Raw genomic sequence first — 17,474 nt, 5'->3', positions numbered from 1 at the left:
CATGAACATACTCCTTACACTCATAGCATTGCACCTTTGATAAATCCGTTTTAAGTTTGGACCTATTTGCCAAGAAAATTGCTTCTGCCCCCATATCTTGCTTCCCGCTGATAGCTGATTGAGTTACAAGTCTTGTTTCCTCCCTTAAAAGCTTTCCCAAAATCACATCTAGGCAAGAAGTAGTAAGTGCTTTGACACAACAGGTTGTCAAGGATTCACCCATATGAATCAATTCATACTCTGTCCATAGATTCACAAAATCTGCATAATTTTCTTGAATTTTCTTCTCCCCTTGGCTATAGGAGAAGACCTCGGTTTCTATCTGATACTGTTTAGAGAGATCAGATTGTTGATAAACTTTCTCCATGTACTTGAACATCTTCTTTGCTGTCTTCAGGCCCCTCATTGGAATAGCTGTATCAGTCCCAATTGATCCAAAAATCCAGGAAACGATTTTGGCATCATCAATTCTCCATTTTTAACCCCTTTACTATCAGATTCATTAGGTCTAGGTGAAGAGTCATCAATATGACCCCAGAGACCCTGCCCCTCAACATAAAAACTCAAAGTGGAACTTCCATAGTGAGTAATTACTCCCATCAAATCTGATTGCAAGAAGAATATCTCTCCTGTCCATAGCCATTTCAGCAAGAAAAACACCAAGAAAGTACAATCCAAAGCAGGACAATATGGTATTAAAGCAAGTAATAAATAAATGCCTTGCTGTAATCCAACCTAAGTCAGAATTGAGGATGTAAATAACAAAGAGATGTGGGGATTCAGCACCGAAGAGATCAGTTCTCACAAGAAAATAATCCCCAATATACTAGAAAATAGAGCAGCAGTCCTGAGATGGAAATACAGATTAGAACAAGTCGGAAAAATGGATCAAAACTCTCAAAAGCAACTGGTACAGCCTCAAATCTGAGAAAAATAACCACAAATTCAACTGGGCAAAGCGACAAGGGTCAAAATCTTCAAGAAATAACCACAGAAAAATAGTTTTAGAATATAACAGTCCAGAAAAGACAAGTTGCAGGTCTGTTGTGAAGAGATGGGAGATCTATCATATGGATGGCCAAACAATGCAGGGTGGTTGGGCGAAATTTCAAAAATTTCTTTCTTCCATCTGGGAATCCTATTCCCTAATTTAGAAAACTGCATTTTCAAAGTTCGTTCTTGAAACAAAGTGGACCAAATCTGAAACCAAAAGGAAGCAAGTAGGGATGTACCTGATATGGAATAGCAGTAACTCCCAACGTAGGTTTTCACGCCCAAAGAGGTGACTAAAACCCGCCTCCATTGAAAATGATATAGCGTATGATGAGGCAGGATCAACAAAGTGGTTCTTCAGCAAGAACCCTAATTCTTTAAAAAGAATTACGCAAGGGGCTGGTGAGCACGACTTTAGATTGTTTCTTCTAACAAGAAACAATATCAAGAACTATTCTTGATCAGATCCAAGAGTGGAGATCAAACTGGGTAGGGGCGGCAAGAACTGGGGAAGAATTCTGCAGATTATTGAGTGTATAAAACTGGTGAATTCGCCCCCTCTTTATAGCCTTATTTGGATCAGCTTCCTAATCCAATTAGGAAAGAATTTCTTGATCCAAACCTGATATTTGGATCTGGACTCTTAAATGGATAAGACTTATCTTATCCTTTAGGTAATCCTGATCAGATTATAAATCAGAATTTGCCCCCTTTTAATTAACTGACTTAAGCCCAGTTCGAAATGGGCTTTAGGACCATTTAGTCACATAGCTCACTTTTCCTTTAAATGTTGGCTAGTTTGGCTCTCTTTGTATGGTGTGGAACCCTAGCATTGATCTACACATCAGCCACATGGGTTCAACCTAGCCTCTATTACAAGGCCTGGCCGAATTCACTGCAGAACACAGTGAACCCCTGAGTCCATCAGTATGGGTTCTTAATGGGCCCAACATTTACACTAAATGGTCCTTGGGTCCAGCCACCTTATGAAGGCCCAAGGACTATGGGCAGATGCAAGATTAGTCCATCAGGTATTACCCTCAATGGTCTTACACTTAACCTCTCAGCCCATAATGATCAAACACTGCCCGACAAGAGGGGACCTCTCCCTCGGCTGCAAGGTACAGTGTTGCATTCTCTACTCACATGGATCCCGAGAATTATAACCTTTTGCAAACATTTTGTGAAATCATAATATATAAGTATATCTCTATATAAATATATTTTGCAAAACAAATTTCAACAAGTTTGAAATCAACTGCCGGTGGTTTAGGTTTCCATCAGAGAAAGTGCTTTCCCCGATCATTCACTTTGTCCGACAAAGGGGCTGATCCTGTCACTATGATCACCCACTCAGGTGAATTCTCGGATTGCCCCAACATACCCAGGTTTTGACCCCCTCTAAGGATCTTACTGATTGGCATATCAAAGACAGCTCAATCTGACACCTAGTGTAGTATCATAATCGAGTATAGGGGTCAGGTGTAACATTACAGTTTTGCCCATCTGTCTCCAAGGTCCAGGGCAATACTGGAATTTGGTCTGGTTCAGGGTTTCAAGAAAACCCACATTGCATGTACCTCAGGTCTCACCCTGGTAGATGAGACAAGCCACCCCAACCCACTTGGTGGCACATCAGTGTCAGCCTTGGCAGGATAAATCTCCCTAGATCTATGCAATGGTTGTGAAGATTCTAAACTAACACGAGTCTCATAAGTGTCCAGTTTAAGGGTATTACACAAAAATGCACCAAAATAACATGAATCAATTATGCACTTTATTCATTTACAATAAATGACAATAAGTACATCAATCTAATTGGAGCTAAGGGCATACACTGTCTAACATGTTGAAGATAGAAAAGAGATCAAACCCCTTCAAATCGAGTCTGAACTCCTGTCCAAGTGAATGGGTAGGTTCTAGAGCCTTAGGGCGAATTAGAATTGAGGAGCATAGGAAGATTGGATCAAGCATTAGAGAGAAATGATAAGAAATCCAACTGAGAGGCGAAAAATCAGAAAAAAAGGTGCTGTAATCATACTGAGCAGAAGAGCTTTCAAACAGTCCTCAAAGTGGTCTTTGACAGTAGGATTAGGAAGCTTGAATGTCAACCTTCTGAACTTGAACAAAAGCTGATGTAGAAGACCTTCTTTGATACCATGACAACTAGGGTTTGTACAGGTGAAGAGAAACAGTTTGTGGGTTGTCTCAATGTGGAACATGCCCAAACAAGTTATGTTATATACTAATGAAATACAATAGGTGAGAAAGGACCATTGTGCCCTTCTCTTGTTCAAGAAAGAATAGAGAAATATACAGTGATATGGTACATATGATACACAATAAAAGGGTACTCCAAATATAAAAAAACAACAGATCAGCCCTTCTCACAACACCCAGATGGACTCATGTTGGTTGTTGCAGAACTTTTCCAAACTTGGCCTTTAATAACACTCCTTCCTTTGTTGGTTTCCATATTTGGATGGGTCCATGATATTTCTTTCCCATTGATACAGAAACCTAATATATTCTTCTTTGGCATCTTCCTGATTTCCTCATCATCCTAGTTGCTTTTGTTTTGATTGTCTGGCAAGCTACTGTTCAACCATTTTTGTTTTTTTGGTCTTTTAAAGCATATCTTAATGTCAATTTTGTTGTTTAGATATGATCCATTCACCAATTTATACCACTATGACATGGAGGGTAATGGCGTGATATGTTTGGCTGTTGACATTCTTCCAACAGAGTTTGCAAAAGAGGTAAATTACCTTTATGTGGGCAGACTTTTAACTTTTCAGTTAAGTTATATTTATCTTTGTACACAGAGTGCATAGGATGTTGGTGGGGCCATCATATCTATGCTTAGTTTTGAACTTTACATCTGAGTTATTGTTCAATTTTGAGAAGGCTTCGCAACATTTTGGAGATATCCTTTCCCAATTTATTGGTAGCTTGGCTTGTACAAAAGATATCTCAGAATTACCTTCCCACTTAAGAAGAGCTTGCATAGCTCATGGAGGATCACTTACTCACTTGTATGAATACATTCCACGCATGAGAAATTCTGATTCAGAGTAAGCTTCTAATCCATACCATTCATCCTTTGTTTCCTGTAAATCAAAATTATTTATGTTCTTTATAAACTATTTCAACATCTTTTGCTTGCTTGAGGCTATTGCTGAAAACTTAAAGAATACATGATACTTTCATATTATTTTATCAACAAAAAAAAATTAAACCTGTTTTGATTTTTTCCAATTAATTATTGTTCTTATTAATAAACTTTTTTATCACTTATCAAAAAAAAGAAATTATTCTTATTTCCCTTTCTCTGTCAGGCTTGTTTCGTGTATTGATTTTTTTTATCAGTAACAACCATAAATTCTATTGAGTGTGATTCAGACTGATGTGTTCTGATCTGAAGTGGCCCTACTCTCCCCACTGGCCACTACCCTTCTTAAGATCTCCTCTTCCTTTAAGAATTCGTTCTCAAAGACTCTAATATTCTTTTTCTGTCCAACTATGTTACCCTGATACAGAAAAGGACAGGGCTGGATACAATGTTGGATACAAAACTTACACTAAAAATCAAAGTATCTGACATGATACGGTATCCTTGTGCAAGTATTTGGGTACCATAGTTGTGCAAGTTGTTGGATTGAAGTCTTTGTATGTATGAGTATTTGGCTGATAAGAGTTCTTATTAGCCTATACTTAAGTTTAAGTTGTCCTGTACTGGGCCTTTGTTAATGGGTCTAATCCTGTTTAATGTTTTAAGTTGTCTGGGTGTCCCATCACTAATCAGGGGCATTCTAGTAACTTCCTGTATCATTGTACTACATCATAATATAAATAATAGTACTGTCGACTGAGCAGTGCAGTTTGACATTCCAGCATCTCTTCTTCTTCTTCTTCTCTTTTCTGCTACTTCGGCTACAGTAATTTAGCTTTCACAAGTGGTCCAAAGAGTTGCATCTGGATTAGTGGCCCACAAATCCTCCTTTTGATAAACCTTTCAACCACTATGCTTCCAATACCTCTTTAACAAATTTTGGATGACCACCCATCACACAATAAGTGCACTTTCTAATCCCACGACCACTAGTTTGTTCATGTCCACCAAGTCCTGCCTAATTACTCAGGCAAATTTGTCACCACCTTTGTTCCAATGTCCAACTCCTCTGGTACCACCACGGCCTCTCCCACTCACCACATCTAATGCTGATCTGTCATGTCTATCTGGTAACCTGTGTTTGCAAAACGAAAAAACACCCTATGGAACTGATAAAAGGCATCCTGTAATGAGGGAAGTTGAGCACTGCCCAGTATCAGAACACAAACAGTCTCAAACTCCATCCTAAGCCCTGAAATGAAATGAGCTACATATAACCTCCCCAGACCTTGCATTCGGTCAATCTGAGCATTTTCTTGCTCCCAATCATCATACTCACTGCTACTAGCTTATGGTTTTGCATTCAATTACTTTAACTTCCCTTTTGACTTAACAAAGACTTCATTTAATATAGTCCAAGGTATATAATTATCAGCATTCAGCTTTATAGATGTCATCTGTAATGCAAAGATTTCAGATTGAACCAAACTGTTTGGTTTAGTTTCACCAGTGCTGGATGCAGCCATTGTACTTCTCTAACTACCAAGTACCAACCACGAGAACAGTAACAAAGAGATGGATAGAAGCCTACTGTCCACACTGCTATCACCAACATGTCACTACCGACACACTATGCTGTCTACCACACAAAATGTCACATTTATGATGTTTCAGCCACCCACGAGATTCTAAATCACACCACAATCACCACTACAGCATATAGTCCCTCTTGGTAACCATCTATAAGAGGGCTTTTTTTGATCATTAACAGGGAATCATTTCATTTAATATAAACAATAATTTACAATAAGGATCCAAAGGGGTAAAAAATACCCCTAAAATACAGATATTACAAATGAGCCCAATATAACTGCTCCCTATTTACCCCTTGCCTTGCAAAAGAATTTGCCAACCCATTATCATCCCTTGGAACCCACTGAAATGTTACTCTCATTCCCCTTAATAACCATTTGATCTTCTTCACCACTTCTTGATAAGTCCAGACTGCCTTTTTTCATTCTTTCATCAGCTTACCACCACTTGGGAGTCCCCTTCAACAATCAGCCTTTTTAAATTTATCTGTTTTGTTATTTGTGCCCTACAAAGTACAACAGTCAACTCAGCTCTACTGGAACCTCCTAGACCAATAGGAGTCAAGAACATTGCTGTTATAATCCCATATTTATCTGACCCCACCCCCCTTCCTAAGGGGCCTTGGTTACCAAAGCTTCTCCCGTCAAAATTGAGTTTCATAATGTTCTCCAAGAGTGGTTTCTAGGCTTTAAGTATTCTAATCTTTCTTGTAGACGAAGAAGTCACTTCCCTCCAGCTCCTTAAATCATCAAAGGAATAGGGTGAGAACAGGTTCAAAGATTTGACCCAATGAATCACCCTTATTTAAAATGCACTCCAAATTTTCTTATAGATTTTTTTCCTCTTCCTTGAGGAGCCTTGCATTTCTTTCTTCCCAAACTGTCCAAATTATAGCTTCCCTAGTGCATTTCCACATTATTCTTTTTTCCTTGGCCACCTAAAAAGTTCCACACGCAAACAAATTATTCAAGCTTGTAGGTAGAGTCCACCTGCACCCAAAGAGAGAAAAGAACCACTCCCAAATAAAGGTAAAAAAACAATAGGAAATTAGAAGGTGATAAGCAATCTCATCATTTTCCTTATAGAGTGTGCACCCGCTTGGAGACAAAAACATTTTTTTCTTATTTGTTGTAGTAAGTCTAGAGTGTTGATTTTTCCATGATAGACCTCCCAACAAAAGGTCTCTATTTTTAGGTGAACTGCTTTGCACCAAACCTCATACACCGGAAAGGAGGACCCAATAGACACTTGTGTAACTAGGTACTGGAAGAAAGAGGCACAAGAAAAGGAGCCTTTGAAGTCAGGAGTCCAAATTCTCTCATCAGACTTAAGAGGGTCTACAACAACTGAATCAAAAATTTGCAATAACTCAGTGACAAGTGAGCAGTCAGTTTTTCTCAAACCTCTTCCGAAACCCAAGTCCTATGCCGCCCCATCAGAAAGAGAAATAAAAAGGAAGAAATAGGCTCATTTTTAAACAAAGAAATGGCATAAAGAGAAGGGAAAATATCATTTAAAAGGTACAGTCAGGTGTAGCTCGCGAAGGCCTCCCCACACAAAAGTTCATTAGGAGGAATTGAAAAAACAATGCCACGCCAGATGATCTAGTGTTACAGACAGTTGCGGCAGCACTATATATATATATATATATAGTTTGGGTCTGTAATAGGGATTATGGAATTACAAAACCTGATTTCTCTTACCTTCTCTAGTTTTTCCTTTGTTTTCCTCTATCCCCCTCTCCATCTTTCTTTCTTTCAGGAGGTTAAGTCTCCTTCAAAAGACTTCCAAGGTGGCAGTTCCACCATTTTGGTATCAGAGCACCGACCAACATGTTCCAAACATGGTTAACCACTGTGGATGATTGAGTTGATCAGGTAGAGGTTGGCTTGCATCAAGTGGTGTTCGAACTCAAGGAACTCAAAGCAGCAGTCTCCGCTATCGCCTCTCAATAAAAGTCAACAGAATTGAGCAAGCGGGAGGAGACTGAAGGCTCCGTGAACAGTAATCCGAGGATGGGGGGACACCCCTTTGGTAAGGTCACTAAAATCGATTTTCCAAATTACTTTGGTGGCAACCCCATCCCCTGGATCTTCAAAGCAGAACGGTACTTCGAGTACCATGAGATGCTACCACACCAACATGTCTCCATTGCTTCTATCCACTTGGATGGGGATGCCATCCTCTGATTCTAGTGGTATTGCCATTCCCACCCCCAAGTCACATGGTCGGGGTTCATGGAATCCATCTGCATTTGTTTTGGGTCTATAGGGTATGAAGATTATGATGAACACCTATCTAAAGTTAAGCAAACAGGGACGGTGAAGGAATACTGGCTAGAGTTTGAACGGCTGGCTATGAGGGTGTACAAATGGTTGAAGAAGGCACTCATAGGGTGCTTCGTCGGAGGTCTCCATGACGAAATCTAGTTAGAGGTAAAAGCTCTTCAACCTGCAACAGTCATGGTAGCTGTTGGGATGGCTAGACTTCAGGAGGAGTGCATTGAAAGCTTGTGCAGGGTTACCCAACCGTCTGAACCGCTACTTAAGTCTCCAGTTCGATCCGATCCGTCCTTGCCAAATCCATGGGAGAGGTAGCCAAGCCCATATTTCCCAAGCCCACAACACCATTCAAGCACCTCACTTGGGCCAAGATGCAGGCCTGATGTGAGAAAGGTGTAGAAGAGATGGGCCGAATGGCCCATAGGCTGTCATTCTATGTTGTGTTTATGTTTTCCTCTGTAATGGGCCTTATTCTGGGCCCATACTCTTATATACTCTGTTTTTGTAATTTCTTGCTCACCCAAGGGCATCTTTGTAATAATTCAAAGATTAACTTAATAAAAATGTTTTAGAGTGTTAGAGGGAGGTTTAGTTCGAACCTCTCACTCTCTAACTCTCATTGCCGCCAGCTCTCTCTCTCTCTCATCTTCTTAATCTTCTCTTGTTTGTTTTCTGGTTTTGCATCTAATCTCAAGCAGTTCTATACTTCAAGAGGGCTGTTTTCAACTTGGTATCAGAGCAGGCCAGAGCTTGGCGTGACCCTCATGTGGTTCTAGTCCAGCCAACTGCATGAGGATGTTCTAGGGCTGGAAGTTTAAAGTCATTCGCCTGGTTCTTGGAGGTCATTGGAGGGTGCCCAAGTCTCTACCCACTTGGAGAATAGTTCGGTGACCAGGAAGAATCAGAGAGAAAGGTGTTTGACCTGATTTGAAGCTCAAATCAGAGATTCACATACTGTAAGTTACCGCAGTTATTGCTGGGTTATTTTCTTTGCTTGGGAGGGCTGTTAAAGTACTCGAAACCCCTCTCCATTCTGCCCTACTGTTCGGCTGTTGCTGGACTGATTCAACTCAGAGATTTCTGGGTTATTTTGGGGAGCAGTTCGGCTGTTGTTGGGCTGTCAAGTTGCTGGAACTGGTTTGGACTCAGTGGTATTAGTCTCTAATTCAGCCCAGCCTTTTCTTGGACCTATACGAAATACTATTGAAGTGGTTTCTACTAGTTATCAGTAGGGTGTTAACTACTGCACACAGAGTGTTTGTTAAAAGGCCTCGTAAGGACTGTGGACTGTTATTTCTTCTCTTTGGGACAACGGTTGTTGGGGACCTGGAATACTTTGTGTTTGGAGGTCTGCTGGTTGCCCCTTGAAGGCTGAAATAGTATTCCTTCTTCTAGAAAGAGCTGCCACCGAGCTTGGCTGTCACGGTTGTCAAGACTGAACTGATTTTGTGAGCTGTGTGGTGTTGCCGATTCAGCTCAAACCAAGTTCATCAAGAATCCCTGCACTTTGAGAAACTTATTAAAACCCTAATTGGAACATTTTCATGATGGACTTCTCAGACCTTAAAAGCAAGAGTGCTGCTGAATATGGACAGACTTTGGGAACCCCAACCGATTCTATGTTGGCTGTAACTACAGTTAAACTTGATAGGACCAACTACTTGGCATGGTCACAATCAGTGAAAATCCATATTTGTAGCAGAGGAAAATGGGGGTTTGTTTTTAGGAGCAAGAAAGCTCCCCCAGAGGACGATCCATTTATGAGAGATGGATGCAAGAAAACTACATAGTGATTGGGTGGCTTGTGAATTCAATGCAGCCATAGATTAGTCAACACTATCTTTGGATGAACTCAGCTAAGGAAATCTGGGATAGTGTTGCAGAAACCTACTCCCAGAAATTGAATGTTGCCAGAGCCTATAAACTGAGGAGTGATGTGAAGAATCTAAGACAGGGGGAGAAATCCCTTGCGGCATACTTCTCAACCCTGAAATCTTTATGGCAAGAGATTGATCTGATAGAGGTTGTAACATGGGATACCCCCAATGATGCTGAAACATACAAGAAATTAGTTGAAAGGAACAGCGTTTTTGAGTTCCTAACTGGGCTGAATCCTGAATATGATATCACAAAGTAGAACATTTTGTCTAAGGAAAGTGCTTCATTGTCGCAAGCATATGCTTTGGTCAACAGTGAAGAGAGTAGAAGACAAGTACAGGTTCAAGGAGTTGGCATCAATGATCATTTTGCAAATATGGGGGTTAAACCCAAAGGGGTTATAGGGGCTCCCAGTGGCATAGGAAAGAAGGAGGTGGTCTGTGAATATTGCAAGAAGCTGAAAAACACCAAGGACAAGTGCTGGAAATTGCATCCCAGTCTTGTCCCTGTTCGGTTCCAGAAGAAAAATGATAGTAGAAAGACAGGGAGTGCAAATGCAGCCATGGGTACAAATACAGAAGTTGAGTATGCCTGTGCACAGTTGGCAGCCATGAAAACTGAGTATGAGAAGTTTGGAAAGATGATCAACCATCTTGAAGGTGTAACTTCATCATCCAACCCTTATGGAAATTCAGCCACCACCGCATTTGCTCACTCAGGTATAAGAGCTTCTGCTAACCATGCATCCACCTCAAGTAATCCTAAGACCCCTTGGATCATAGACTCAGGTGCTTCTGATCACATGACCAACCTTTCCACTCTGTTTGTTTCGTATGATTTGCTTCCTGGTCGAGACAAAATCACCTTAGTTGATGGTTCTCTTGCCTCTATTTCTGGCAAGGGAACTATCAAGGCTACAGACTCCTTACTCTTATCTTCCACTCTTCATGTACCTAAATTAAATACCAATTTATTATCTGTAAGTAGCTTGACCAAGTCATTGAATTGTTGTGTAACCTTTTTCCCTTATCACTGTGTGTTTCAGGACCTGGAGTCTCGGAAGGTGATTGGGAGTGGCCATGAAGCGAATGGAATATACTTGCTCGACACTCTTGGCCAATGCTTTGATCATCCCAAGAATGCTGCCTTTGGTTCTACTTCTTCAGAGTCTGTCAGTCGAATTATGTTGAGTCATTGTCGGTTGGGTCATTTACCTTTTTCTGCTTTAAGTCATTTACTTCCCGAATTGTTTAAGGGAGTCGGTGTGTCCAGTCTCAATTGTGAGTCATGTCAGTTGTCAAAGCATTGTAGAAACAATTACCCTATGAGCAATAAAAGATCTTCTTTTCCTTTTCATATTGTGCACTCTGATGTGTGGGGGCCTTACCACTTATCTTCTATGGGGGGCTACAGATATTTCATCTTGTTTATTGATGACTTTTCTAGATTCACTTGGATATACCTAATGAAATCCCGTGATGAAGTCCCAAGATTTGTGAGGCAATTTCATGAGCTTGTTTTAACTCAATTTGATACCAGAATTAAGGTTTTCAGATCTGACAATGCAAAAGAGTATTTTGAGAAGAGTTTATCCTTGTATCTCTCTGACATGGGGGTTATTCACCAAAGCTCCTGTGTTAGAACCCCTGAACAAAATGGAGTTGCTGAAAGGAAAAATAGACATATTGTTGAAGTTGCAAGGAGCCTGTTGTTTGCCTCACATGTTCCCAGAAGATTTTGGGGTGATGCTGTTCTTACTGCTACCTATCTCATAAACCGTATGCCATCTAGGGTTTTAGGGTTTAAATCCCCCTTCAATCTTCTTCATCCAGACAAGGATCTCTTCCCGATTCCTCTTCGTGTGTTTGGTTGTACCTGTTATGTTCACATTCCAAGTGCCCAGAGACATAAATTTGAACCAAAAGCCCACAAATGCATCTTCCTTGGTTACTCCCCCACACAAAAGGGTTATTGTTGTTTTGATCCAAAGACTGGCACTCGACATGTCTCTATGGATGTTACCTTTGATGAGCTTTTTCCTTTTTATGGTTCCTCTCAGGAAGGACATTGTCAACAGGGGGAGAGTCTGTCACAAGTATTTGCTCTTCCTCTTCCTGTCCTAGTTGAGTCACTTGACAAGCCTGTATCCTCACCAAATGAATCAAAGGAGGATCAACCACTTCATTCCTCTTTCCCTAGTGCCCCTATTTCTTTACCTCCTCGTCCTACCCATAATCCCAAAGTGTATCAAAGGCAAACATCCAGGAATGAGCAAGTTGTTTCCGTTACAACAGATGAGACTCATACATTCCCAATCACAGATGAGATAACAGGTACTGCTTCAGCCTCTTTGGAACCATCTTTCCCAGATCTTGATGTCCCCATTGCTGTTAGGAAAGGAAAGCGGAAGTGCACTGCACACTGCATTTCCAAACACCTTTCATATGATCTACTTTCTCTTTCATACTTTGCCCACCTCTCTTCAGTTTCTTTTAACCCCATTCCTAGGTCTGTGTCAGAAGCTCTTGGGATTCCAGAATGGAGAGATGCCATGAAGTCTGAAATGGATGCTCTACACAAAAATGATACTTGGGAGGTGGTGGATTTGCCTGAAGGGAAGGATCCAGTTGGGTGCAAGTGGGTCTTTACCATTAAATACAAGGTTGATGGGACTATTGAGAGGTACAAGGTCAGACTTGTTGCAAAAGGCTACACACAGACATATGGGATTGACTACCTGGAGACCTTTGCCCCTGTTGCCAAGATGACATCTGTGAGGGTTCTTCTCTGGTAGCTCACTTTGATTGGCCTCATTATCAGTTGGATGTAAAGAATGCATTTCTGAATGGTGACTTACATGAGGAGGTCTACATGTGTCTCCCTCCAGGAATGTATGGGAAAGATATGCAAGGAAAGGTATGCAAATTGAAGAAATCACTTTATGGCCTCAAACAGTCTCATAGAGCCTGGTTTGAGAAATTTAGAGCTGCACTTGTTAAATTCGGCTATGTTTAGACATAGTCAGATCATACTCTCTTTGTGAAGAAAAGTGGATCTCTAGCAGTGTATCTCATTGTGTATGTTGATGCCATTATAGTGATTGGTGATGATGCCTCAGGCATTCGGGCCCTTAAGTCTTTCCTCCGTACAGAATTTGAGATTAAGGATCTGGGGGAGTTGAGATACTTCCTTGGCATAGAAGTTGCTAGATCCAAGGATGGGATTCTTATTTCCCAGATGAAATATGTCCTTGATTTGCTGTCTAAAACTGGAAAAATGGGTGCTAGACCAGCTGCAACTCCCATTGATATGAGTCACAAACTTTCAGCTTCGGATGGAACATTGTTGGAAGACAAAGGGGTCTTTCAGAGACTTCTTGGGAAGCTCCTGTACCTATGCATGACTCGGCCAGATATTGCGTATGCTGTCAGTTCTATTAGCCAGTTCATGCATGCTCCTAGAGATACTCATATGGCAGCAGTAGAACGAATTTTGTGCTATCTGAAAGGCTCTCTAGGAAAAGGAATTCTATTTACCAAGCATGGTCATCTGAAACTTGAAGCCTATACTGATGCTGATTGGGTTGGAAATATTGATGATAGAAGATCTACTTTAGGGTATTGCAGTCTGGTGGCTGGTAATGTTGTCTCTTGGAGGAGTAAGAAACAATCAGTTGTGGCCCGATCCTCCGCCGAAGCAGAGTATAGAGCCATGGCACATGGAGTCTCTGAATTGTTGTGGCTAAGGTCCTTAATGGAAGAACTTGGGATTGATCATGACAAACCCATGATGTTGTACTGTGATAATTAGGCTGCCATCAACATTTCTCACAACCCAGTACAACATGATAGAACCAAACATATTGAGGTTGATAGACACTTTATTCGAGAAAGAGTCTCTTCTGGTGAAGTGTGTCTTCCATTCATTACTTCTGAAGGACAATTGGCAGATTTCCTCACCAAGGGTATTTCCAAGGCAAGGCCTCAACATGACACTAGCAAGCTGGGCATGATTAACTTCTATGCTCAGCTTGAGGGGGAGTGTAGAGGAGATGGGCCGAATGGCCCATAGGCTGTCATTCTATGTTGTGTTTATGTTTTCCTCTGTAATGGGCCTTATTCTGGGCCCATACTCTTATATACTCTGTTTTTGTAATTTCTTGCCCACCCAAGTGCCTCTCTGTAATAATTCAAAGATTAACTTAATAAAATGTTTTAGAGTGTTAGAGGGAGGTTTAGTTCGAACCTCTCACTCTCTAACTCTCATTGCCGCCAGCTCTCTCTCTCTCTCATCTTCTTAATATTCTCTTGTTTGTTTTCTGGTTTTGCATCTAATCTCAAGCAGTTCTATACTTCAAGAGAGCTGTTTTCAACTAAAGGGTTATGTTATAATTGCGACAACAAGTATGGGCCAGGTCACAAGTGCAAGGCCCATCAGGTGTTCATCATTCAAACCAAGGAAGAAGAGGATGGGGTGGAATTTGCCAACTTGGCAAGGGATAATAAAGATCTGGACGGGCCAAACCAAGGAGATGAAATATCCATACATGCCCTTATGAGCCTCCAGTCTATACAATCTATGCGGGTCAAAGGGAAGTTGATGGGGCGACAGATTTCCATCTTAATAGATAGTGAATCCTCCTTGAACTTCATCACTTGCATTTTGACCAAGCAACTAGGTATGTCTGTCCAGCCTGTGAGCTCATTTTCAATTTGAGTATCAAATGGTAGTCAATGGGCATGTGCTAGTATTTGTGAGAAAGAGATGCTCTACATACAAGGGCACAACTTTATGGTTGACCTACATCCCTGGATTTCTCAAGAGCTGACATCATACTAGGGGTACACTGGTTAAGGGGATTGGGACCTAGTATATGTGATTGGACCCGTATGACCATGGAATTTATTAAGTATGGCCAATCGTGCCACCTACAGGGCCTAAAACCCAAAATCCCCAAACCCGTAACCACTAACACCCTACTTTAGACCTCCAAGGCCACCAGACAATCCATCTTCATGTATTTGGGTTTCTAGCCCTCCTCCCTTATTCTAGATAACAGTAACACCAAGCAACTCACAAGCGGCCAAAAAAAAGTCTACAACTTTTGTTGGCCCAGTTTGATACCGTGTTTAAGGAGGCCCTCACACCTCCCACCCACTAGACCCCAGGACCATCGAATACCATTAATACCCGGAGCTAGTCCCACAAATGTCTGGCCCTACCAGTACCCCTATTACCAGAAGTTGGAGATAGAAAAGGTAGTGAACGGGCTGTTAGGGAAGGGATACATTCAAGCAAGTACTAGCCCATTCTCCTCTCTAGTGCTCTTGGTTTGAAAGGAAGGTACATGGCATTTTTCGTTGATTACGAAGCTTTGAACTAAATCATGGTCAGTTGATTACGGAGCTTTGAACCAAATCATGGTCAAGGATCGCTTTCTCGTTCCCTTAATTGATGAGTTACTAGATGAATTGGGCTCAGCTCAGGTGTTTTTTAAGTTGGACCTGTGTGCAGGTTATCACCAAACCAGGGTTCATCCAGCTGATGTCTCCAAGACAGCCTTCAAAACCCATGACGACCACTATGAGTTTCTGGTTATGCCCTTTGGGCTAAACCAATGTGCTATCCACTTTTTAGGCATTCATGAACGACATATTCCGGCCTTACCTCCGTTGATTCATCCTAGTATTCTTCGACGACATTTTGGTTTATAGTAAGGATTGGGACGCCCACCTCATCCATTTGCAGATCACACTCACCACATTGAGAGACAACCAACTCTATGCCGTGTGGTCCAAATGCTCTTTTGGACAAAACCAGATCCATTACTTAGGGCACATAGTAGCCACTGGAAAGGTCATGGTAGACCCTTACAAGGTGGAACTTATCCAAAACTGGAACAGACCCATCTTTGTTAAAGATCTAATAGGTTTCTTGGGGCTGACTGGTTACTATAGATGATTTATCAAGGGTTATGGACTCATCGCCACTCCCTTAACTCAGCTACTGAAAAAGGATGCATTCAGCTGGACAGAAGAAGGCTAACTAGCCTTTGATAGCCTCAAGTCCATGGTCACTACCCCACCTGTAGAGAAGATGGGCCAAATGGCCCATAGACTGTTTCTTATTTCTTTTTTTTATGTTCTTTGCTGTAATGGGCCTCAACATGGGCCTTTCTTATGTTATGTCTTTTTAAATTATTCGCCCAGTTAAGGGCCTCTTTGTAAATTATTGAAATTAAGTTAATGAAAATGAATTAGGGAGTAAGAGGAGATTAGATTCGAAAATCTTTCTCTGAACCCTTATTTCCGCCATCTTCTTCCTCTTTTCTCTTCTTTGTTTCTGCTGTTCTCTGTCACTTCTTTGCACCCTTTTGAATAGTCCATTTATCTCAAAAGGCTGTTTTTCTTCTTGGTATCAAAGCGGACTCTTCTTTTCTCTCCTTTCTCCTCTGAATCGAATGAATAGTTAAAGAAATTTTTTCCAGCCTAGTTGGCTGTGACCACAGTCAACAATAGAGGCATGGTCACAATCAGTAAAAATTCATGTCTGCAATAGAGGCAAGTGGGGGTATATCTCTAGGAGCAAGAAGGCTCTCTCAGAAGATGGTCCATCCTATGAAAAATGGATGCAAGAAAATTACACTGTAATCGGATGGTTAGTAAATTCAATGCAACCTCATCAGTCAACACTATTTATGGATGAATTCAGCAATGGAAATATGAGACAATGTTGCTGAAACCTATTCTCAGAAACTGAATGTAGCCAGGGCATACAAGCTGAGTGATGTGAAAAATTTAAGACAAGGGGAGAGACCTCTGGCTGTTTATTTCTCAATGTTAAAATCCCTTTGGCAAGAAATTGACTTGATGGAAATTGTTGCCTAGGAAAGTACTAATGATGCTGAAACCTACAAAAAACTAGTTGAGAGAAACAGGGTGTTTGAATTTTTGACGGGGCTGAATCCCGAGTATGACATCACAAAACATAACATCTTATCCAAGGATAGTGTTTCATTGTCTCAAGCCTATGCCTTGGTAAGTAGTGAAGAAAGCAGGAGACTTGTCCTAGTTCAAGGGGTTGGTCTTAATGACCACTTTGCTAACACGGGGCTGAAACCTAAGGGAACTACAGGACGTCCAAGTGGTTCAGGTAGAAGGAAGTTATTTGTGAATATTGTAAGAAACCAAAGCATACAAAAGACAAGTGCTGGAAACTGCACCCAGAGCTTCTTCCCCTTTGGTTCCAAAAGAAGACTGATAATATGAAGACAGGAAGGGCCAATATTGTTGTTGGTCCAGATAATGAGAGATGCCTAACCGAAGAGAGGACCGCTAGTGAATAGCTAGCAGTTATGAAGGCAAAGTATGAGAAGTATGGAAGGATGATCAGTCAACTAGAGGGTGCTGCCTCCTCTTCCAACCCTCCAGGAAATTCAACCTCTTCTGCATTTGCTCATTTAGGTATACAGGCTTCTGCCAATCATGCAACTATCTCAGGTAATCGTAGGATCCCTTGGATTATTGATTTTGGTGCTTCTGACCATATGACCAGCCTCTCCACCTTGTTTATTTCTTATGATTTGCTTCCTGGTCGTGATAAAATCACCCTAGCCG

General features: G+C 41.2%; 1 protein-coding gene across 26 annotated transcripts in view; it reads left to right on the top strand.

The window, feature by feature from the left end:
- The window catches only part of LOC104590429 (lysine-ketoglutarate reductase/saccharopine dehydrogenase bifunctional enzyme), a 182,635-nt gene that overhangs the window by 48,555 nt on the left and 116,606 nt on the right, over positions 1–17,474 (top strand). For 24 of the 26 annotated variants that reach the window (XR_016079575.1, XM_088893413.1, XM_088893423.1 and 21 more), the window contains 2 exons: positions 3,656–3,752; positions 3,901–4,067. The exons of the other annotated variants lie outside the window; for them this stretch is intronic. Coding sequence is in view for 23 of the 24 variants with exons in the window: in XM_088893413.1 (XP_088749539.1) it covers positions 3,656–3,752; positions 3,901–4,067 (264 nt within the window). In the remaining variant the exon portion in view is untranslated. The remainder of the gene's footprint in view (positions 1–3,655; positions 3,753–3,900; positions 4,068–17,474) is intronic. 26 annotated transcript variants of the gene reach the window in all.

Source organism: Nelumbo nucifera, chromosome 8 (assembly GCF_055504915.1).
Source record: "Nelumbo nucifera cultivar China Antique chromosome 8, China Antique-T2T, whole genome shotgun sequence".
Lineage (NCBI taxonomy): Eukaryota > Viridiplantae > Streptophyta > Magnoliopsida > Proteales > Nelumbonaceae > Nelumbo > Nelumbo nucifera.
Note: the sequence above shows the minus strand (reverse complement) of the source record. Positions and strands in the feature narration are given on the sequence as shown.